Source organism: Hemicordylus capensis, chromosome 1 (assembly GCF_027244095.1).
Source record: "Hemicordylus capensis ecotype Gifberg chromosome 1, rHemCap1.1.pri, whole genome shotgun sequence".
Taxonomy (NCBI): Eukaryota; Metazoa; Chordata; class Lepidosauria; order Squamata; family Cordylidae; genus Hemicordylus; species Hemicordylus capensis.
Window position 1 is genome coordinate 221,497,202 of NC_069657.1, and position 24,637 is coordinate 221,521,838.

The 24,637-nt window shown below is 42.9% G+C and overlaps 1 protein-coding gene across 5 annotated transcripts in view; it reads left to right on the plus strand.

The window, feature by feature from the left end:
- NBEAL1 (neurobeachin like 1) overlaps positions 1-24,637 on the plus strand; it is a 162,528-nt gene that overhangs the window by 51,825 nt on the left and 86,066 nt on the right. For 4 of the 5 annotated variants that reach the window (XM_053282771.1, XM_053282773.1, XM_053282772.1 and 1 more), the window contains 9 exons: positions 547-853; positions 1,206-1,312; positions 7,935-8,021; positions 9,437-9,520; positions 10,071-10,169; positions 16,760-17,331; positions 20,961-21,093; positions 21,743-21,862; positions 23,598-23,901. In XM_053282771.1, coding sequence (XP_053138746.1) covers positions 547-853; positions 1,206-1,312; positions 7,935-8,021; positions 9,437-9,520; positions 10,071-10,169; positions 16,760-17,331; positions 20,961-21,093; positions 21,743-21,862; positions 23,598-23,901 — 1,813 coding nt within the window. The remainder of the gene's footprint in view (positions 1-546; positions 854-1,205; positions 1,313-7,934; positions 8,022-9,436; positions 9,521-10,070; positions 10,170-16,759; positions 17,332-20,960; positions 21,094-21,742; positions 21,863-23,597; positions 23,902-24,637) is intronic. The other variant, XM_053282775.1, reaches the window with a different exon arrangement.

The following is a 24,637-nucleotide window of genomic DNA, read 5'->3' on the forward strand; positions in this document are numbered from 1 at the left end:
AGCAGAGGATAAAGTCCTCCAATGGGAATTTTCAGTACAGTTTTAAAAATATTACTACTTGGGAAGGATATCTAAAGAACCTTGGACTTCTGTGTAATATCTGAAGCCCATTCCAGCTCCACAAACTCTTAGCAAGAAACAGAGGGCTGGACATTGTTTTCAGATAGTGCTTTGAGGGTTGGATCTAAAGAGCCATGAACAGAGGCAAAATATCCACTAGCATGGCTTTGCAAATGGTTACGAGTTTACCCAGTGCTACAACAGGTGGATCCCATAGCAGATCTTGTGCTGAAACAATATTTTCAGATTTTGTTTTACTTTTCCCACATTGTGCTGTAGTGTGAGATGTTCAAAATGCTCTTCTCCCTGTCCATGATCAGAAGGGCACTTCTGGATCGAACCCACTGCATTGATTCACCAGATTTGTTCAGATAAAATGGTAGATTTAAAATGTATTGGATTACAAAATTATATACCTGTCAATCGGTCTCTTGTTTTGTGTGCGTGTGTGTTTTAATGTTGAGAGGTTTTTATTGCTATCTTTAGAGAAATGCTCTCCAAGCAATCTCTCCTGCCACCATGGAAGTCTTGATGCGTGTACTGGCAGATTGTGACATATGGGATAACAGAGATCCAGATGAAGTGAGCAGGAAGGCAGAGCTGACACTTAAATGCTTAACGGAAGTGGTGCACATACTTCTGACCAGCAGCTCAGATCAGCGGCAAGTGGAAACCAGTACCATACTGGAGAACTACTTCAAGTTGCTCAACTCTGACCATGCAGCTTTGCCTAACTCAAGGAGGTCTAGGCAGTGGGAGAGCAGGTTTATAACACTACAAATTCAAATGCTAAGTAAGTAATACGATCCTTTATGAGTGGGTAAGGAATGAAGTCTATATCTCTAAATGTCTGTTTGCCTTAAAAAAACCCCAAACACCTATGTAGTTCCATCATTATATTACATACCAATACTTACCATAATGTTTAACAAAACATTTGTTTTTTCCGTTATGTGTAATGGATGAATAGCAGCCAGCAATAAAAACTAATCCGCCACCCTCTGCTTTTACTTAGCTTATTCTCTATGGTTTGCAGCTGAAGTTTTTTTATTGAGTTCTTTTGGCTTGCATGCTCTAAAAGAGAAATCATTAGGTTTTAAAGAATGTAATTCATTTCTCCTTTCTTTTCACTTTTACCACCTTAGATACCATCACTGCCATGTTAGACTGCACTGATAGGCCCGTTTTGCAAGCCATTTTCCTTAATAGTAACTGCTTTGAGCATCTCATTCGACTGCTGCAGAACTGCAAGGTAAACAGCATTGTTTAAAGGTTACTATCTCTTTCCCCTCCCCACCTCCCACAAAAAGAAATTATCCAGCCTTTGCAAGAGCTTAGTTGTTCCAATGTCCTGACCGTACATTAGATAAAATCTTTGTCAGAACCATGTACAAAGTGGCTTGATATTATATCCCAGAGGAGTGTCTTGTGGTTGCCTAATGTTGTCAGTACAACATTAAGTTGTATTGCTTCCAAAGCTTTAGTTGTAAGTGCTTCCAAAACTTTTGAGGGAAGCCTTCTTTGTGCTGTTTTGCAGATGTGCATCTTGTACTTCAGTTGCACTTAAGATTGTTATATTGGTGGCATTACAAACAATGAATAATAAATGCCTTATTTTACTCTCTCAGAAGAGTTGGATCCAAACAAGCGTGAATAGAAGAAAGGTCACAGAAGGGGACTTATCTCTCTTTCTTCCCCATTGCAGCCCTGCAAAAGCTGCTCCTGAGGGTTCAGAAACCCATGTGCATGGGAAGGAGGGAATCTACTGAAATGAAGTGAAGGCCTCTGTGTGTGTGTGTGTGTGTGTGTCTCCCACAAGGTGCAAACACCATCAGATGCTATGCTGCGGTTCTGGCCATCCTCCTGTCTCTGTCCAGAATAAAGGGTCTTCACTCCCATTGTCATCTCCGACGGTTCCTGAGAGGTGCAACTCTCTCCTCTCCCCCGGTTGTTCACAGGTTCCTTACATGGGACCTCCACATGTTCTTCGTGTACTTCACACATCTCTGTTTGAGCCTCTAAGATCCATACCTCTCTTCATACTGTCCTTCCAGTTGGCTTTCCTTGTTGCCATCACCTCAGCCAGGAGAGTTTCCGAGCTCAGGACTCTGTCATCAAATCCGAGATCTTGCGTAATCTCCTCAGACTCAGTCAAACTGATACCAGATCCATCAGTACTTTCCAAGGTGGCATCTGTCTTTTACCTCTCAGAAGAATCCGTCCTCCTTTCCTTCTGCCCCAGTCCTACCCATCCCATGGAAAAGGAATGGCACAAACTGGATGTGTACCACTTTCTCAAGATATACTTGTCCAGAACATCATTTTTCAGGTCCATAGAGGCACTGTGTCTCATTCCTACCATCTTCCATGGGACAACCAGTGTCAACCTCTACATTTGCAAGATGGATCAAAGCGTGCATTGCACTTGCGTTTGAGGTTCAAAACCTACTTCCTCCTCTCAAAGTGACAGCTCATTGACAAACTCCATTGGCTGAAATCTGCAGAGTGGTCATCCTCGTCCATGTTTACCAGGCACTACAAGTTAGACGTCCTCAAGTCCTCCAGGGCCACCTTTGGTAGACATGTTCTACAACATGTTCTTCCTCCCTTTGTCTATCAGCTGTGGCATGTCCCACGTGAGTGGTCCTCATCTGGCAGCTGAGAAAGGAGCATTGGTCACTCACCGTAAAGACTTCTTCTTGCTGCTGGATTTGAGGACATCTCGACCCACGCTCTGGGCGTCTTTGTCTACTGGTAGACATCTCTATTATTTGTCTCTTTCTGTATTCACCTTTCTCATTCCGTCCTTCTAGAAGCTTGCATTGGCTAAACATAACTGGGAGGGGCTATCCTCCCTCGCCTTTTAAAGGCTTGAACTACCGTAATGGATTTGTCCTGCCTCTGGAGCATGCAGGAAGGATAATCCATGTGAGATGTCCTCAAATCTGGCAGCAAGAAGAAGTCTTCACATTGAGTGACCAATGCTCCTTTCTGCAAGCTTCCTACTACTCATGCTTGTTTGGATCCAACCCAGTTTCCATATATTTCCTATTTAGTTATCTGTAGTATTGTATGAATCACAAATGACTATGAATTCCAGGGCAACCTGAATGTGGTTGAATTCTGAAGTACATGAATTATTTTGTAACAGGTTTCTTCTGGTCACAATGTGTGCACTTTCTCCATGTCTGTAAATGTAATACCATAGTTTGCAAATAGGGAACTAGCCTTTGGAATGGACTGCCCTCCTCTCACACCTCCTGAGTTATTTCTTCTCTTGTCATGGTTTTGAATGGTTTAGAGTTGCATGTGCAGAGTCACAAGTGATGGTCAGTGCTAGCCACGGCTCCCTTATAAACTAGAATTTGAAACCATAATTTGTAATGAGTTTGCAGACCCTTGTTGAGAGGAACCTGATACCATTAACCATTTTTAGCTTTGGTCCATGTGTAACTCTAAACTAGGGGATGCACAACTTTGGCACACCAGTTGGTTTTGGACTACAAGTCCCATCATCCCCAGCCACAGTGGCCAATTGTAAGGGATTATGGGAGATTATAATCTCCCATAATCCCAATTGTAAGGGATTATGGGAGATTATGGCCAATTGTAAGGGATTATGGGAGTAGTCCAACATATGCAGGAGGGCTGAAATTGTGCAGTCATGCTCTAAACCATGGTCAGCAGTAACAGTGGCAAGCAAAAGGAGGATTAATGCACTCTGGAGACGGAAATGGGGAAGAGTACATTTCCCTGAGCCCAGTTCTCAGTTTGTAAGTCTTAGTTTACAGGGAGTCAGACATATTTCTTCACTGGACATCTGTCTGTGGGATCTCATCATACTGACAACTTTGCTGTCCTAAACATTTCTGGATAAACTTACAAAGTCGCATTTTGAATAATTTTGAAGTATATTGTATGTAATGCTTCAACACCTTATTTCATTAAGTATGTAGAGACTGTTAATTCAGGGCTTGTATCACATGTTGTTAGTGTCTTGCTTGCACGGGCAGGGAATACATCTAGTGGGTGTAGTTGCACCTCCTAGTGCCATGGCTCAGGTCTCCACCATGTTTCCTCTGCATTATAAGATGACAGTCCATCATTGGAGATTTTGGTATGATATTTCCCCTGGCCTTTCTTGCCCCTTGGAGTATGTCTATCTCCTTGTGTTTAAAAACCAATACACAAGCAATCCCAGCAGGAAGCAGCTATAGTCCTATCTTTGGGTGTATAGGTTTTCTCTGTGTACTATGCTGTGTGCTATGCCAAGTCCTGCGTTAATTTCCTTACACCAGGCAGGAGAGAATATTGTGAAATCTTTGGGAACATATTTTATACTTCTAGGTTTATTAATGACCTTCCAAATGTTCAGTGTATGGCAAGCAGGTGTGCAAAGAGCAGCATTTTGTATTCGTTGACAGTAAATACATTGTGAAGTATTACCAGTAGTAGTAATATCTCAGCAAATATACATGCAAGAGAGAGAAAATAATCAAAGGAATGTGCATATTTTGATTACAAGAGCCAAGTGTGTTTCTCCCCCACTGCTTAAGTCTTCTTATAGAAGTTCCTGTGTGATTTCTGCTTATTTACTGGTATTCAGAGATTCTCAGAAGAACTGGAGATATTTTAGCAGGCTTTAGAATGCATGCAAGAGTTGTGCAATGCTGAACTAGCCAGGCCAAGTTCATCCCTGAAAATCTTTTCATATGAACGTTTTGATTTCAGTCCAGTACACACTTACAGGCAAATAAGTCTATTTTCAAATTGCATGCTATGGGGCTTATTCTCAGGAAGATGTGCAGCCTTAAGCATATATAACTCTATGTGCAGTGCTTGTAGCATCTGTCTTCTAAAACAGTTTGGGTAAATAGGACTGTATCTTTATGGATGATTGGGTAGAAAGAGCACCCATAAAGACAGGAATCCCAAGAGTCCCATGTGTGTGCCAAAAGCATTTCTGGGGTTTCTGCTGACTCCCTTTCCTGTTGCAACCCCACATAAAGTAGATTTATTTCACCCAACATTGTACCCTGAATGGCATGCCTTTATTTCTATGCCATGCACTAAAAATAGACAAGAGAGAAATAGGTAATTCAGCTTTGTAGGAAATGTGACTTTTTCAATATAAAGGTTTTTTTAAATATAAGTTTTTTAAAAATAAGCATATATAAGAAGCCGTTTTTGGAGGTGAGTAAGGACCTGTGCAAGAAGTGGGAGGGGTTTGAAAAACCCCAGTCTATATTTGGAAGTCCACATATAGCATAGGTCCCTTAAGACTTGTGTGTGTCGTTGCATATTAAAGTAAAGGATTCTTTATTTGAAGGAGAGCTTTACTGCTAGCCTTAATATCTACATTCCAATGAATTGCCTTAAAGGCACTGTTTGTAACTGCTTCTCAGCAACTTTAATACATGTGAGTTCTCTAATTTGTGTGTTTTCTTTTATGCAGTAGAAGGAAGAGGAGATATAATTATTTCCGTTTGTTTTCTCTTGGGGTGTGTGTGTGTGTGTGTGTGTGTGTGTGTTTTAGCATTACCTTCAAGATGAAATTATTCTGCAATATTAGCATAGCTGTTGCAAGTGTTGCATTCTCTGCTTGAATGCCATATTGTAAACTAAATTTTAACACACTTGTATATGTGCCTGCATGTGTACCATGCCCCATGTTGAGCATATCTGTGTTAAGTAGCTTCCGAGTCCCTTTTCTTTTTTTTCGTCATTCACCTTTCTGTTAGTTGTTTTCTCCCAAGTATATAGAGGAGGTTGCCTCTTGCTTGGAAAAGTTAACCAACCCATTATGCTCATGATTTACACTTCTATAGTGGTCCCTGGTCATGATCTGAATGTCCATAACGCAACAACCTTGCTGAAGCCAGGTCTGGTTAGTGCCTTCCACTGGAGTCTGCCTGGAAATCCTATGTACAGTATGCCACTTTGGGATATAAATTTATTTATGTATTTATTTTTACATCTATATCACATTCTTCCTCCAAGGACCTCAGAACGGTACACATGGTTATAAATTATGTTTATCCTCACAACAACATCCTCACAGGAGGTAGGTTAGGCTAAGAGATATGTGACTGACTGGCCCAGAGTCATTTGGTGAACTGCATGGGGATGGGGATTTGAAATCAGGTCTCCCCAATCCTAGTCCAACACTCTAACCACTACACCACACTGGCTAAATAAATATTGATTTTAATTGTGAAATAGTCTGCAGCAGGCTTTGTGTATGATCATTGTTCACTGCCAGCTCTCCAGACTTGGCCAGCGTGGACATAATGCTCCCAGTCTTTCAGCCAGGATTAATAGATTAGGAGCAATCCATTAGGATAATGTACTCCCTTCTCCACAGCCCCTCTAATTTTTTGGTGTAAATTCTCCCACCTTTCCCTTGAGTGTCTTAACCATGGTTAAGAGCTATGTCTGCACTAACCAGTGTTTGAAACCAAGATTTGAAGTAGGTTTGCAAACTCTGGATAAGAGAGAACCTGCTTACTATTAATTAATGCTAAGGTAAGTGTAGTCATAACAAAGGCCACTGGGGAAGGCGAGGACATTCTCACCATGAAGGGTGGATACTAAGGAAAAGAAGTGCAGAAACTTGTGGCCTACTCCATACCTCTCTTAACCATGGTTAAAAGATAATGAGCCAGTTCAGATGAACTCAGCCCTTTACATGCAACAGAGTTGGGGCCACGCTGAGAACATACCTGCCCCAATGTCACCGGCGGATGTGCGGACGCATTTGTGATAGTCCTTTAATTATGTGAGGGGATGTTCATGTGAATCACCCCTCTCATTAGATTAAAGGATGTGCTGTTAATCTCTCATCATGTCTGCCAGTGACATTGGGTTGGGTGCACTCTCGGTGTGGCCCTGTGGATTCTCACTGTGGCTCAGTATGGATCTGTGGATCATCTGAGCCAGTCCAGTGGCACACTGATATTAAGATGCCAGCCACCTTCTTCCTTTCCCTCCTCCATTTTGAACACCGTGCAGTTTTCCTTTAATCTGAGGGGGGAAAGATGGAAACTCCATGTCTTGGCATTGTCCCTCTATGTCTCCATGGACACTGTGCCAGGTCCTTGTCTCTTCATTTGTCTCTGCTGAGATTATATCTGGGAAGGAAAAACAAGTGATATTTTTTTTTAGCAATGGGGAAGGTACAGTATTAGGAAAAAGGACTGTTTTGGGTGGTGTATAAGTATGACAAATAAATAATAGACCTGTTGTATTAAATTGCCATTGATGAGATTTTGTCAGTTTGCAGCAGTTCACCCCAGCCTTGTTTACAGAGATCTTACTACCTATCAAGCAGGGGCCACTTTGACAAAAAAACCCAACCCTTGAATATAAGAGCCATAGACCTTCACATAGTGCTGTGCTTGGCCCAGGCTTGGTGGATTCCCTCGAGAAGTGGAACCCTCTCGAGCCATAGCACCATCTTGGAAGGCGCGCATGGAGCACTGAAGAGTGTGGCCCTTCTTGATGCTTCCCCCATGGAACTCTCTGGGGAGAGTGCTGGGAAGGACTATTTTGCAATGCTGTATGCACACCTTCAAAGATGGTATTGGGGCTTGAGAGGGCTCAATTTCTCTTGAGGGGCCCCACCAATGTTGGGCAAAGCGCAGTGCTGTTAGGTGTCAATGGTTAGCTTTGTGTGGTGCCAGGGGGGCCATGTGGAGCATTTGGCTTCAGCTGAAGCTCCACATAGGCCAAATAAATAGTCAGGCAGGAATGGTCGATGGAAGCTGCCACTGGGTCCTGGGCCTTTGAATGAAGAACACTGCTTTATCATATCGGCTTCAGGTCAACTATTTAACATACCTATTTCCATTATTCTTATCTCCCATTTTTAACAGCTGTTTTTAAATGCTAACAGTAAGGTGGCAGACAAGAATGAGAAAGACCTTGCCAACATATTACTGACAGAAATGAATCAGGAACAGGTATCTCCAGCCAGCTTGTATTTTGCTGAAGTTGAAGCCGAGACATAGTAGCAATCAGTGGGATGAGCAATTTCCTGTACCTCACCTCAACCATCTTCCCTGCAGAAACCAGGCATTTTCTGATTTGTTCACAGGCCAACATTTCCTCGTAACATCTGTTTATTTTGAAATTGACTGACCAATGTAGGTTTAAAAACACTCAGACTTAAAATATCTGATATTTTTGTTTTATTTTAAACTGAAGAAGGTGAAGTACAGGAATAGAACTCCAGTTTCAACACTATAAACTTGGTGATTTTGTTTTATTTTAGTCCCCCCCTTTCTCTCTCATTCTCTCCCTCACCCCCCTTGATTTGTCTGAGCACTGTGGTGTATTGGGCTCTGGGGCTTTGTGGAATCTGTGTGGTTGAATTTGATGTCTTGATTCTGTTGCCAAGAAAAAGATGTTCACATTACAATGGACAGACTGAATCTGGGAGGTGGGAAACAATAGGTGACACTATTTTTTAATGTTTCCTTTGGCATCATGGGAAAATGCAAAATGCCAGTTTGGACCTTTATCACTAAAGAAATGGCATAGAGGTTTTCATAACAATAGCTTATAATTCAGAATGGTTAAACAAGTGAAAATAACGTGCTTCCAAAACTTTGATTCTGTCTAAATTAATCTATTAATAATCTGACACCGTAATATTTGCATAAGAATGAATTTGCCTAACATTCTTCATTTTACCTGTTTATTTGGCACACCATAGATCAGCGGGTGCCCTTTGTTTGCAGAGCGTTACTGGACAGGTTTACAAATAAGCCTTTGGATTCAGTAGCAAATTATTTTCTCTCTCCCCCTTTTTTCTTTAAAATAGCATAAATGTCCACCAGTAATATGCAGTAACCAGAGGCAATGAGGGAAAGGATTTGTTTTTCTTAGAGACTGAGAGACTTGTGGTTCTACTTGTGATGAAAGAACGATGGGGTTAATAATTTATTGAAGCAGGAGATTCTGCTGGCACAGTTTAATATCCCCAATCCCTTCTTTCAAAGAAGGCTTTCCTTCTTTGTTTGTCCTTAGGAGCATGTCCTAAGGATAAACAGCCCCACAAAGGACTAATTGGCAGGAAGCCTGATATGCCTAAGCATATAGTTCCTCCCTCTTGAGATTGTCCATTAAAAGCATGAGGATCCTTTTGTCAGTCAAAATGTCTTAATGAGTACGTGTGAATGCTTTTCTCCTCTTTTTCTTGAAATTCGTGGCTCCCTTTCTCTCACGTCTTTCGTAGGTTGTGATGTCATAAAATCCATACCTGTGGTGGGGGGGAAGAGTGATTGGGAAGCATGTGAATGGACCCTTTGTTTACAAGAAAGCACCAGTGGGCCCTGCCCTTCAAGGTTTCAGTGTTTTTATTTTCCCACTTCAGGTATTTCAGGGACAGCTAGACTGCTTGGCAGTGTCGGCCATTCAAGCCCTTACAGCAGTGATGCATAAATCTCCAGCTGCTAAGGTAAGCATAGGTTTGTCGTGGCAACTGTTCCAGTCTTCTGACACCACTTTCAGTGCAATTATATTGATGATAATGATGATTTTGTAGGGCGAGTAGTGCTTGTTGGAAAAAGATAATAGAGAATGCAATATGATATACTTAGCATCCCAGGAAAGTGAACTAACTGCATTGTGTCAATGCAAAATGGCTGTCGCATTCAGTCATTGCTTTACTGAGGATAACGGCAGCACTGTTGAGCATTTGCTTAACTGCATGCTGAACAGAGGATTAAGCTTTCTGTTTGATCTATGTAAAGTTAACTTTGCTGGGAAATTCTGAAGCTTCTTCTCTTAGCTTTTAAAATGGGGTTCACTGACTAGAAATTCAATGGTGAGTTTTGCTACAGCTGTAGGGGAGGAAATGAAGGCATCAGTGTGAGTATTTTACTTTTGTGATCTGTACTGTCAAATGAAGAGTTTAAATTTAACCTTGTAATTTATATTTTTTGGCTTGAAGATAAATCCATATATTTGTGAACTGTGCATGTTGCTTACATAATTATATCTCTTAGGAAGTGTTTAAAGAACGGATTGGCTATGCCCATATATTTGAAGTCCTAAAATCTATGGGTCAGCCTTCACGGGAATTGCTTGAAGAACTTATGAATATGGTAAGATTCGTATTTGTATTGAACATTGTTTTGAATGGAGTAGTTGTGTTAGTCTTAACAAATAGGGAATAAGCCCGATCCAAAATAAAACTAGAAAACTGTAGAAGATCAGGAACAGCTACTATATTGGCAATATAATTCTTAGTTAGTATCCTCTCTGTGTGTGTGTGGAGAGAGAGAGAGAGAAATATAATTAAATGTGTACAGGCAAATCTCACTATTCTTGTATCCCCGGTCAGGTAAAAGACCCCCAACTTTGGCATATACGGAAAAAAGGGGAAAATCACATCGACTTCACATATCCACAGGTCAGAGGTGGCTGAAAATGACTGAAGGTCATTTCTGGCTGCCATTTTGTTTCTCGGAGCCACAAAATTGCTCCAGCTTAAAAACAACAACCCCCAACGATGATTTTTGACCAATTTGGGGGCATTCTGGGGCACAGTGCGACGCAGGGGAGGCAGCAAAATGTAAGCTTCCCCCTGCTGTTTCTCCAAATTTGGCCAAAACCCAGCATTTTTTGGCATTTTCCCATTGACCAGGAACCTAGCCCCCAGTTCCCTATTGAAACAATGCCTCAATATTCATGGTTTCCGTATCCTTGGTACAACCATGGAACGGAACTGCCGTGAATATCGAGGTCCTCCTGTATATTAAAATTCTAATAAATGATTCATAATACTTTACCCACATGAATACTTACGTTTCCAACAAAAGCTTTTTAATACATACAATTTTTCATAAAAGCTTGTTAATATATAAAACAAAAATAAATATCCTAACAGTCTTGATGGTATAACAGCTTTCAAAGGTAAGTAGACAACAATCACTATTATAACTGCCTTCAGTATTAAAAGTTCTTAAATATGCCTTGACTGCTTAACAGTGTTCTTGGTTCTTTTGATTCCTGGTACAAATCAGACACGTTTTGACTGATGGTCTCTTTCAGTGACTTTGTCCATATAGCATTTACAGGAGGACAATGTAATTCTAATTTCCTTCTAGCCCAGAAAGGTTTTCATAATTTTTCCAAAGTGTATATTTGTGGTCCACTTCCACATGTTTCTTCTATAAAATATTGAACTTTTATTATAAGAGTTAAATAAATCATGGAACCACTTGTCAATGTATAGTGGGCGTACCCATCAAGAGCTTTTAGTTTAACTTCATTACAAAGGGCTTACAGGTCTCTTGGATCAACCACCCATATCCTCTTCTATACTTCTTTAAGTACAAAGTATACTACTTAAAGTATTAAAGAGGATATGGATTTCCAACAAAGCTTTTGTTGGGAACCTTTAAGTATTTATGTGGATAAATTACACACACATGCATACACACACTGGATATTTACTTACTTATTTATTTAAAACTAGCTTAACCCGCTCAGAGCATCTGCGCTCTAGTACTTGATTGCTCCCCTCACCCCTTGCTACAGCCCCCCTCACCTCAGAGATCTTTCCACCCTCACATGAACCACACTCCTGCTCCCCCTCCTCCATCCCGTTGCTTCCATCCCCCTCACTCCTCTTGGTCACTCCTCCATCCCTTTACTCCATCACCCTCAGCCCTCTTGGTCATGGCTGCAGCATTGCTGGTGCCTGTTGGCCAAGTTGCAGCCCCTATCCCCAGAGACCTCCTCACCCAAGTCCCAGTCCTGCTCCTCCCCACAGAAGCAGCAGGAGCAGCAGCTGTTGATCGGGCCCTTCCTTGCTGCTGCCACTGCAATGGCCACTTATTCCCCTCAGGCCGCTGACATGCCTGGGCCCGTCCCTTGCCTGCCTGCCTCCCTCTGCCAATGGCCTCGGTAGCCTCAAACAGCAGCAGTGGTTGACTGGGCCCTTCCTTGCTGCTGCTGCCACTTCCATGGCATCTCATTCCCCTCAAGGCACTGACAGGCCCAGGTTTGTCCCTCGCCCTTCCTTCTTTCTCTCTTCCCCTCTGTCTTTCTTCCCCTCCCTTCTTTCTTTATATATAACTAGTATTTTCAGGCCCATTGCAATAACGGGCGCTAGTAGGGGAGAGTTCCCCCCCCGCCCCACTCCCTCTGACCTTTGCCCCCCCACCCCCACGCCCTCCCAGCTGGGCGAGACCTCCTTATCCGAAGCAGCCCGCGACAGTCGGGCGATCTAAAAGCAGTTTTTGCGAAGAAGAGAGGAGCTCCCGAACAGAGCTCCTCTCTGTGCTAAGCCAATGCCCAAACTGCTGTTATGGACGCAAAGGACGCAATATGCGTCCTTTGCGCCCAAAGCACCACTTCGGGAAGAGGCTTAGCACAGAGAGGAGCTCTGTTCGGGAGCTCCTCTCTTCTTCGCAAAAACGGCTTTTAGTTCGCCCGACTGTTGCGGGCTGCTTCAGGTAAGGAGGTCTCGGCCAGCTGGGAGGGCGGTTGGTGGCCGTGGCGGCGGCCGCGGAGGCATTCTTCTGGGCCATTTTGGCCCTTAATCATTGGGCGGGGGAGCGGGGAAGGAGTATTTGGGCAGCTGGGAGGGCGGGAGAGCGGGCGGCGGCGGCCGGGCGGACTCTGGGGGCACCGCTGCCGGTCCGGGCCGCCCCCGCCTCACATTCCCGGCCAGTCTCCCGGGCAAGGGCCCCAAGGACTCGCAGCCGCCCCAAGGACCGGCTCCGCCGCCACCTCGGCCAGCTTCCCCTGCCGCCTCCTCCCCCCACCCAGCTCCCCTCCACCTCGGCCAGTGTCCCCCTTCTCCGCAGTCCCGGCTTCTTCGGGGCAGCCGTTTCTGGCCGCCCAAGATGGCCGCAGGGTCCTGCCTTTCGTGCCTCCCTGGCTCTGTTCTGGGCATGCGCTCTGCGCATGCCCAGAACAGCCGAGGCACGAACACACGCTTGGTGTCCGTCCACGGACGGACACCAAGCGTTTTATTAGAGAGGATAGGTTCCTCTCCTCTACAATCAAGAACATTTTCCAACCAGTAACAGTTGCATTCCAACTGACCTTAACCATCACAAGCTCCTCCCCCCTATCTGCATATGGAATCCCCAATGCCCAATCACCACAGTGCCACAGGCTCCTCCTCTCTATCTGCATATGGAATCCCCACTGCCCAATCAGGTGCTTCCACGTGAACTCCCGCGAGAGCTGCCACGCCCGGGATAGATAATTATATATAGAGATATTTATACCCTGTCCCTCTAGTACACTACTGCTCATGGTGGCTCACAACAATAAAATAGATACAATGTAAAATAAAAGTAATACAATTAACCAAATTAAGTAAACAAGTTAAAATTCAGGCTAAAACCACAATTAGAATTGTTTCAAATTAAAAATTATTTTAAAAAACTAAAAATTGAGAATTATGAAAATTAGGAGCATTAAAAAGCCTCTTTGAAAAGATGTGGTTTTGGTAGTTATTTAAAAACATGGAGGGAGGGAGCATGGTGAAGCTCTTCAGGGAGGGTGTTCCAAAGCTGAGGGGCCATAACCAAAAAGGCCCTGTGTCTAATCCCCGCCAACTGGATCTCTGTCAGTGGCGGGGCCATGAGCAGGGCCTGAGATGATGAGTGGAGGGGCCTGGCAGGTTCATATGGGCAAATGTGGTCTGACAGGTACCCCGGCCCCAAGCCGCATAGAGCTTTAAAGGTCAAGACCAGCACCTTGAATCTTGCCCAGAAGTGGACTTGTAACCAATGAAATGGCCGCAGGATGGGTGTGACACTCATGAAGTGATTTGCACCCACGAGCATCCTTGCAGCAGCATTCTGGACCAGCTGAAGCTTCCGAACCATCTCCAAGGGCAGCCCGACATAGAGCACATTGCAGTAGTCCAATCTGGATGTTACCAAAGCAAGAGTGACTTAGGTCAGGTCTGACATTCACAAGTAGGGTTGCAGCTGGCGTACCAGCTGCAGCTGGTAAAAGGCACTTTGGCACACCACTGCCACCTGCGCCTCCAGGGACAGCATCAGGTCCAGAAGTACCCGCAAGCTATGGACTTTGTCTTTCAGAGGGAGTGTGACCCCGTCCAAGACCTCATTACTTGGATGATCAATTCCACAAACCCAGTGCACTTCTATCTTATCTGGATTAAGTTTCCGTTTGTGTCAGGGTCCCTTCCTGACACCCACCTCAATTCCAAGGAGGTGATTTAGTTTGTTTGTTAAAATATATTGTTCTATCACAATTTAGTCCTCTGGAATTCATTTTTTAAAACAACTTTCCCTCACTGCTACCATATATATTCTTGTTACCCTGCTCTTGGTTCTTAACACCTTTGGCTATGTAGCCTTGCAAGTGCAGGGTAGGTGTATGTTGATATATATAAATGAAACAAAACTTAAGGTATAAAATGGAAAACAAGAATAAGTTTATTATTTACTGATTAGAATAAAGGTCTCTGCAAAACAGGGCACACAAGCTTCTTTACCAAGTTACTAGGTACATCCGCTGTTCAACTTTCTGTGTGTTTCTTTTCATCTGGATAAAGTGTAACATATAGAGGGGGGTGAGATAACTGGGACAGAGGTAATTAAAACTGAGTTTGTAAACTTAGTGAATTCTTCCAGACTGTCTTGTCTGGAAGAGGAGAGGATGCCATCTGTTCTTAGGAAGGTGGTGGTGAGGCCTCTTTTGAAGAAGCGCTCTCTTACCTTCTGCAATTTGAACAACTTTAGGTTGGTGTATAACTTCTCCTGTTTGGGCAAGGTGATAGGATATGTGGTGGCATCAGAACTGCAGAGAGTCTTGGGTGAAACAGATTGTCTTGATTGATTTCATTCTGGCTTCTGGCTTGGGTTTGGCACTGAATTTTCCTTGGTTGCCATGGTGGGGATACAGGTCCAGCCTTTGCTGGATGCAGTTGCACTTCTGAAAGATGCACAGCTTCTGCATAAACAGATAGCTACTGTGACCAGGGCTGCTTTTACACAGCTTTGGCTTGTGTGCCAAAGTTACCTTTTCTTAGATAGATAGATACTTTATTTACGGCCAATGGCCAAAACAGTTACCTTTTCTTGAAAAACCAATCTGACCACTATCACTCATGCCTTGGTAACGTCACTTAATTTTTGCAAGGTGCTTTAGGTGGAGCTGTTCTTGAAAAGCATTTGGAAGCTTTAGTTGGTACAAATTGCTGCAACCAGTCTAAGTGCTGCATGGAGGGATCAGATCATTCCTCTTTTAAAAGGCCTGCATTGAGTTCCTGTTTGTTTCTGGGTGCAATTCAAGGTGCTGGTTTTGACCTTTAATGCTCTAAATGGTTTGGATCCTAGCTGTCTGAAAGACTGCCTCCTCCAAAGCGCTTCTGCCCACTTTTCAGGACTTTCTAGGAGAGGCTATTCTCTGTGTGCCAATGACCTTAGGCTCACAGCTGTATTGCACACAGGACTTCTCAGTTATATTAATGCTGCCGGACTATTGAATGTTCTCCCAATGGAGATATGCACTGCGCTGCCCCCGCCCCCCCCCCCCCCCCCGGATTATTTTAGGCAGTTGAAGACTTTTATTTACCCAGTCCTTTGGAATGTAATTGAGAGAGAGGGTTTGGTAGCTTAACCCTGGTTCTCTTCTCTCCTTGTTTCTCTAATCTGACTTATTTGTGATCTTCTAGTGTTTCCTGAGTCTTATTGTGGGTTTATATCTTTAACTAATATTATAACTTAATTATGGCTTCTTACAATGTTTGTATTGATGTTGTAAACCGCCTTTTAGAGTCTATGGACATTGGCAGTATGAAAATAAAACGTAAAATAAAATAAATACTAGCCGACCCCGCACAGAGCAACTGTGCGCTCTTTGGGGCCAGCGGTTACCTCTCCCCGCCTTCTGCCCCAGTGTCAGCTTCTGAGCCCAGCCACCTCTCCTCCCCACTGCCACTTCTGCCCCCCCTTTCTTTCCCCCCTCCTGGGCTTTGCCTCCGCGGCTAGGCTGGGCCCACCACCTCTGGCTTCCACGGCTGGGCTGCCGCGGCGGCAACCAATCCTCCTGGGTGCGCCTCAGCCAATCAGCTGGGCTCTGGGACGCACATTCCAAGGCACACCCAGGAGGATTAATATAATAGATAATATGAGAAAGAGACAAAGGGGGAGAGATCAATTTAAGAGGAAGTAATAGGTCTGTGACATTTCTTTGCAAAGCGAAAATGTATCTAAGATAAGAACGTACTTTATTTCTTATTGTGCTTACATTTTGATTCTGCATAGAAATGTCTGAGACCTGCTGCTGCTTACGTTTCATGGCCTTTTGACCCTGCTGTGTGTGTGTGGGAGAGGGAGAGGGGATGGGAGGGAGTGTGCATGCCTCTGTGTGTGTGTGTGTGTGTGTGTGTGTGTGTGTGTGTGTGTGTGTGTGGTTTGTGTACCATTCCTAAATTGGCCCTTATCTACATAATCTTATACCACAATTTCCAAAACCATGTTACTTCGTTGCAGCAAACGTCCCATGGCACTTCACAAACTGACTGATGTATTGTGGCTTAAGCTTTTGGAGACAAACACCCACTTCTGATCTGATGAAGTGGTCTCTGAGCAATAAACCTGTTTTTATGCTCTGTTGTTCGTTCTTTTAATCTTTTAAATCTGTATCCCTGTACCTATTACCAGATAGTAACCTCTTTTCTTTGCCTTCCTCAAAGGCTGTTGAAGGTGACCACACATCCGTCGGAATGTTGGGCATCAGTAACGTCCAGCCTTTGCTGCTGCTGATTCAGTGGCTTCCGGAGCTAGAGTCGCACGATCTTCAGATCTTCATCTCAAATTGGCTGAAGCGCATTTGCTGTATTAACAGGCAGAGTCGTGCTATCTGTGTCAATACAAATATGGTCACTCGCATAATTGAGACACTGAATGGACACTCTTCAGTCCACGGAGCGTGCGCTGAGAACCTGATTGCTCTTTTGGGTTCTTTGGGGAGCCAGTCAATGAGCTCTGAAGAACTGCACCGGCTAATTAGTCTGTTGAGGACTAAAGACGTGAAGCAGACTCACCCGTATACTGTCCCTGTAATGCGTGCAATCCTTACAATGGCTAGAAAGCAAGGCCTGGATAATGCCTTGCAGTACTTTGACTTGTCGCATAGCATGGCAGGCATTGCTGTGCCACCTATTCACAAATGGCCGGGTTCTGCGTTTGCCTTCAGCGCTTGGCTATGCCTTGACCAAGACCAAATGACTCCCAGTGCCTGTAACAAAAGGAAACAGCTATACAGGTATGACAGTGGTAATGGCAGGATGACGGAATAACTTTAGATCAGTGGCATTCACCAGGAGAGTGCCTGGAGGTGCTTTGGCTTATGTCATATTTGCATCCTTGCAGCCACCACCCCTGTCTGTTATATGGCGGCATTGCTGATACTGGTTTAAATCAGCCCTTCACAATTCATTTTTCTCAGTCATTGAGTGTGTGGGAGAGGGGAGCGTGTGTGTGTGGGAAAGAGGTGGGAGGATGTGGAAAGCAGGAGGGTACAAATATAGGTCATCTGTAGCTTGGCTGGAGATTGATATCTGTGCTGGTAGGAAAACTCCCCAGGGAAGGTATGTTTTGAATGTGTGTATATATGCGAAATTTGAAATTATTTGTTTTCTATTTTGAAAGTGGAGGTGGGACCCTTACATTTATCCCATTCTTACTTTGACCTTTCTAAAATAACTCACTTGGGACTCTAGATAAAGTGCTGACCGGGCAGCTTGACCACAGCATTAAGTGTTCCAGGATCAAAGAAATTCAGCTGTAGGTGACATCTTCTCAACCTTTTAAAAATTATTTAAAAACAAGGATACTCCTTCTGTTGCAAACCTTCAGCTTGGGTACCTCATATAGATTTTGCGTGTGCCCGCACACACACGCACACAAATTTAAATATTAGTTATGAGACAGGCTACTTCAGTCACAGCTAACTGGGCAAAGAGGCACCTTTTTAACGTGGTGATTCTCTTTATTTAGCAGGGGGAGAGTAACTGGCCTTATCCACCCCCAGCACAGTTTCCCCAGTGACTGTTCCTGGTGTCTGTCTTACATTTCCTTTTAGATTGTGAGCCCTTTGGGGACAGGGATTCATCTTATTTATTTATTATTTCTCTATGTAAACCGCTTTGGAAACTTTTGTTGAAAAGCAGTATATAAATATTTATTGTTGTTATATCCAAACTAAGTACTGATGAGTAAGTTAATCTGGATGTAAGCCAGTGTCTAGAGTAGCCTGTCTCATAACTGTAACATTTTGGTGTGGGTGGGTGTATACACATAAAAACATGCAATTATGTGTTACATTTATGGAGACTGGCTACTCCAGTAACTGGCTCACATCCATGCGAAGTTCCTCATAAACATTCTTATTGAAATTAATGGGACAAGCTTACTTGTCCCATTGATTTCAATGGAAGTATTCAGTGCTAATTTTCTGAAGCCTATCAGTCAGGCTAAGGGGAGTGTACCATGGAGCTTCAGCACATAGCCAGTCAATTAGGAGCAGTAGAGGAGAACCTTCACCTTCCTCTCTCCTTTGGTAGTGGGCACATCACTGAGGATGCGATGGCTTCAAGCTGGTGATCCTCAAATGGGGAACAAATAGCTCAGCTGCAACATAGGGCAGTCAGGAGGTCTCTGATTACCCCCTGGGAGCCCTTCAAGTACCCCTTATTGGGAGAGCCTGTTCTAGATGGAGCTTTTGTTTTGTCCAGTTTGCAATTTCTTAATGCACGCTACTTCTCTAAGTATATTTTGAGTGCCTTTTGAAGCTATGTTTCTTTCCTTGGCTAAGTAATTTCCAATGGAGGCAAGAACTCACGTGGATTGCTTGGATCTACAGAACTTGGTTGAGCAGGCATTGCAAGCAATTTAAGTTTGTTTATTTTATTTAAAATGCTTACCCTGGTTCTTAAACTAGCAGCTTACTAGCTAGTAATAAAAATATAATAAAAATACATAAATACTAAAACAAAAACAGATGAAAGCATAACTGTAGCTGCTGAAACCAGCAAAATAGCAGTGTCAGCAGAAATAGACATTTAACGTGTGAAAAATAAAGTTGTAAGCTGCTAAGATAGCCTGTGACTGTTGGGTCAGAGAACAGAAATCAATTTAAATATAAAATCCTACCTTATTAAAGGTTTTGTTAGTTTAATTGTTCCAGAATGGACATTTAACCTATATCCAATGTGTTCAATAGCAAGAGAAAAATTAACTCCCTCCTGCCCCCAAATTGCTGTCGTAAAGAGGTCTGTACAATTTAGAAATAAATTAGTTTGTATATTTCTGTTTCTACCTGTGTTGGCAATGAAAATGTTGTATTGTGGGCCACTTAATGGTGCAAAGTCATGTTTTTAGATCCAGTCCCTAAAAAACTACTGAACCTGGGATAGAGTACTTTTATGTAGCACATCCCAGCTTGAAGTGCAAAGGACATTTCTTGTCATGTCACAAGTACATAACTGGCTCTTTTTAAAGAAATTTAAACTCATTTTATAGTATATATAATATATAATCATTGTCTGTGTCTCACTCAGTTTCAAGAGACTGAAAGAGATCAAGCGGCTGAAAGCCATTTTCATATTCCATTTAGATACAACATATCTAATATCGTGTTGGAGATTTGATATAGTAAGAAGTTAGAGAGGAGTGCCATCTATTGAAATACATATGCAAGTCACTGTATATTTTAAGGAACTATTTCCCAAATCTTGCAGCATGAAGCAAAATCAGCATGGCCTCTGAAAACTTCTAGTATTCAAAAGAAACTTTCCTTCTGCCCATAGTGGGATTATAGGGGAAGGGACCATGGGCATCTGCAAAGGAGGGGCAGTTGCTCTCCCTTTGATTCATGGCAGTATTAATGTGAAGCATTGGATGCTTCTGTTTGTTCATGTGTGTATACTTTGCTCTCCCACACCTGGAAAAATTCCTGCAGATGCCAATGGGAGGGGCCAGAGTTAGGAGTTTGTCTAACCATGCTTGCATGCAGAAGGATCCTAGATGTAGTGCAATTAAACAGGATCTAGGAAGAATTTTCTCCCAAAAGTCACTTACTGTATTTCATGGTGCCTTCAATAACTGGGAGACCTCAAAATCAAGATAGTGCAGTCTGACTTGAAATATATTCCTAAGCAACTGTCAGTGAATACAGGTTGGCTCTCTAAATGAATAGGCCAACCTACAGATGCTTCTTAAGGCCATCATCCTAATGGGGATGGGGCGGGCAGGGGCATATCTATAATAGGGCAAGGGGAGACAGTTGCCTGGGGGCCCACTGCCTTGGGGCCCCCCAGAGGCAAGTCACATGACTGACTCCCCCAGCTGCGCACCCGCCTGGGATTCCTTCAATTGTATTCATCCTCCGAAATTGATGTGAGTGTTAAGACCTGGAGCTACCAGAAGAGCATGTCTTTCTCTAGTACCATTAAATGACTTGCATCGTCCACAATTTGCAAAACCTTTAAAAAAATAATTTAGGATGATGTTCTATTGTGGCACATAGGAGATGTCTATCTATCTATCTATCTATCTATCTATCTATCTATCTATCTATCTATCTATCTATCTATCTATGCTTTTTGTTACCACTGTTCAGCCTCATTTAAGATTTCTTTACTTCTTGAGCTGAGCTCCAGGGGGGTGGGGGGGACATTTTAAAATCTTGTCTCTGGGCCCACTCCAACCTTGCTATGCCCCTGGGGGCGGGGTGGGGAAGGCACACTGATAGTTCTTGGAAAACAAAATCCCCCCCCCACCGATAAAGCCGATTTGTGCTACTATGCTAAGCTTTTAAAAAAGTTTGTATTAGGTGTGCATTAGGCAGCCCATCTATATTCCCTAAGACCTTCTTTTCTTCCCTTTTTGTAGCTTTTTTACAGGTAGTGGGATGGGCTTTGAGGCATTTATCACCTACTCTGGAGTGTTGGTGGTTGCTGTGTGTACAAAGAAGGAGTATGCGACAGTGATGCTATCGGACCATTGTTTCTGTGATTCCCTCTGGGTAAGAGGCTGCTTCCTTCTGTCCTGCGCAAGCACAGGACTCTTAAAAATGTGAACTTAGTCTCTGTTAGGTAGTTCTAAGAGTTGCCTGAGATGGCTAGGTACTATGTGTACTGCATTCCCTAGCTCCCATCAGCTCAGTCTGTGTAACTCACAGATTCACAATTGGTTGTGTCTGAACTATGTTAACTCTGGTTAAATGTTAACAAACTGTGGGTAAGTTCCTAGATTTTCTTTCCAAACTGGGGTTTAATTGCAGTTCTGGAGAAGTGTTTAGGATTGTCCCCATGTTCATTTTGCCAAGGATTTAATAATACCTGGATATAAAATCAGGCCTGGATAGAGGAAGTGTGAGGGGAATTTTAATGTGTTTAGGGTAGGGAGTTCTCAGTTGAATATCCTGTCCCCAGTCTGTTCATCCAGGGAAAGGGTAATTTGCATGGGTGGGAGGGGGTGGAGATGCAAATGTGCAGCATCAAATCATGATGTTATGCTTCTCTTATTTGCTTCATGGAATTTGGAGGTTTATATATGGATAAATAGCATGTGCTTTTGGCATAAACAGCCCAGCACTGATTAGCCACTTGGAACTGCTTCATAGAACTAATTCCAATGACTTGACTTAACAGTGTTATTGAATTTTTCAACAGCATAATATAAGCATTGTTCATATGCCCGGGAAAAGGCCATTTGGTCAAAGCATTGTCTACATTTATGTAAACGGACAGCAGAAGATATCTGCGCCACTCCGATTTCCTGCAATGAATGAAGTAAGTCTGTGCTTCCATCCTACCTCTGCACTAATTTTTCTTAGATAAAAATTATCAGGTATACTTAACAAGCACAACAAACATTTTGTCATATGACTTTGTTGCCAACATTTTGGCTGGTCAACAAGAATTCGGCCACTGTGATGCATGAACTTTCCTGTCACCTCTAAGTTGGATGACTGCAATGGGTTCTGTATAAGGGCTGACAGGAAAGTTCTTTGGGTGCAGAATACTGAAACTTGGCTACTCACTGGGTCCAGCCATTGTGAGCATATTACTCCTGTAGCTGGTTACATTGAATTCCAGTGGATTCCTGGGTTCAACTTAAGGTTGCAGTTCTAACCTCTACAACCCTCATGGTCTCAGCCTAGATCATCTGTCTCCATATTTTTCTCTGTGGATATTAAGATCACGGGATGAAATCTTGATCTGTGTTTCACAAGACTCATTGTCATAGCATTCTTCACATTTTACAGGGTCATTTCATAGCTTAACTCAGACATATTGGACGATCATGGCTTTCTGAACCAAGCTATAAAGTGATCATGTAGAATGTGAAGAATATAACAGTGGTTGGCATAGCATTGTGGAAAGGATGGTTGGGATAAACTGTCATGTATGAATAGAATTCAAATATGCATTTTCTGTTTGTTTGTTTTTAATGCTTGTGAATAGAAATCCTAAGCACTAATGATTAGTTTTGTGTACAAACCCTATTTATGTTGAGCAATATTTATTCACATGAGTGTTTAGGCTGCATTGAGGTGTCTTTCATGATTTATCTCTACTTTTTAAAAGTCTCATGCTGAGAACTGAATGACCAAATCTTTATATTTAGCAGCAAAATTCTGTGACCTAGTTTGACAGGAATGTAACTAGGAATCAAAGCTGCTGTTTTTGAAAGCTGCTAGCAGAAACCAGATGTGAACAAATAGTTGCTCGTGACTGAAGTAAACTATATTCTTTTGTGGTTTCTGGAAGACACTATAAATTGTGTATATAAAGTGCCAACAAGCAGGTTGTTTAGTTTGTTCCCCCCCTCCTTTTTTTTGCACATCCTCTGTAGCCTGACTACATAAAACTGCTTATATTGGACAAAAAGTAGTAACTTTGCAAATTTAAGGCCTCTGCTTCTTGCATTGAACAAAATGTGTGCATGTGTGTAAATATTTGGCTCTGTGATGCTGTTCTTTGTACCTACAAGTATCTTGTTATCTTCCCTCTACAAGATAAATGGGGCAATCTCATAGATGCTTGTCTGGGAGTAAGCCTTATTGAATATAGCAAGACTGGCTTCTGAGTAAACATACATAGGATTGTGTTGTAAGCCTACAATCCTATGAGTGCACATAAAGACATATTGGGTAGGGCTGTTTGTATATTTCCTTGCACATTTAAAGGCTCAGCGTTATCTGACCAGAGCTAGGTTTGTGCCTGTACTCAATAGAGCTGAGCCCCAGAATCCATTTTCCATTCTAGAGCTGAATCCTGGGATATGTGAAGTACTAGTAAAGAAATAGTGATGCCTGTGGCCATGTACAGAGTACTTGTCCCTTTCCACTGAATAATTGCATTGAATCTCACAGAGGTCAGGCCTTACAGGGCATATGTATGGTTTTGAGCCAGGCCTTAGAATTTCTCTCTTTAGAAGTGATTATCTGTGACATTTAAACTTTGATGCATCAAATTGTATTTCACCTGCAATGTGTTCTTTCTTGCATGGGGGAATCTCCAGCCTTTTACTTCTTGCTGCATTGGTTCTGCTGGTCAAAGGACAACTACTCCTCCACCATCGCAGATCCCAGATCCACCTTTTTCTTCCCCTATTATGCCTCACCGGACATCACTAGGTGGGATTCTTTCTCCAGGCACCTGGGGTGGGCTCCTGGGGAAGCCAGAGCTAATCACCAAACTGATCTCTGCGGGGACACAAGACAGTGAGTGGGGATGCCCTACCTCTCTGGAAGGCCAGCTTGGATCAGTCATCATATTTCATGAAGCATTACAGCCATCTCATGTGAAAGCACTCTATTTGGCAGGTGAGCATTAAAAAAAAATCTTATCAGAATTTTAGAAAGCAACTTCATTTCTAGTTGCTGTGGTCCCAATTGATATAGCTGTTTTACGTATCCTCTGTTCATGTTCATGTTTCTAGTCCTCACCTTTATGAAGGCCAGTTTGCCACATATTATATTTTTCTCTCTCTTCCCTTTTTGCTGTCTTTATTCACATGCATTATTCTGTTCATTGGTCCTTTGTTTTCTTTGTTCCGTGCTGCTCCCATGGTTTGGGACCAGCTTAAACCCCTGATTGATAGACTCCTGCTTGTGGTGATATAAGGCTTAACTATAGTTAAAGTTAGCGGAGGAAGTGGTTGGGAGGAGTGAACGTGATCCTGGGACCCTCTCTCAGTTGCTTAACCATGGTTTTGAAATGGGAACATTGGGTGTGTACTAGATATACTATTATTTAAATTGTCTTTTCCACTTGGATAATTTAATTCCGCTAGTAAATATCAAGGAAATTGTGGAGGCTTTTGTATCTTTTAAACTAATGAAAGAGGTAATCTCATTTTTGTCAAAATATTGAAAGCTGAATTGAGTCACATGCCACAACTAGTGATCCGAGACAAATGAGCTTCCAAAATACGCATCCTGGCAGTTCAGTGAGCTGTGACAGACATTGTGATACCAATGTGCACCCATATCCTGATTGCCTATATGTATGGAAGTCTCCTCCTGAACATTGATCTTTCTTGCTGGACCAGGGAGGAAA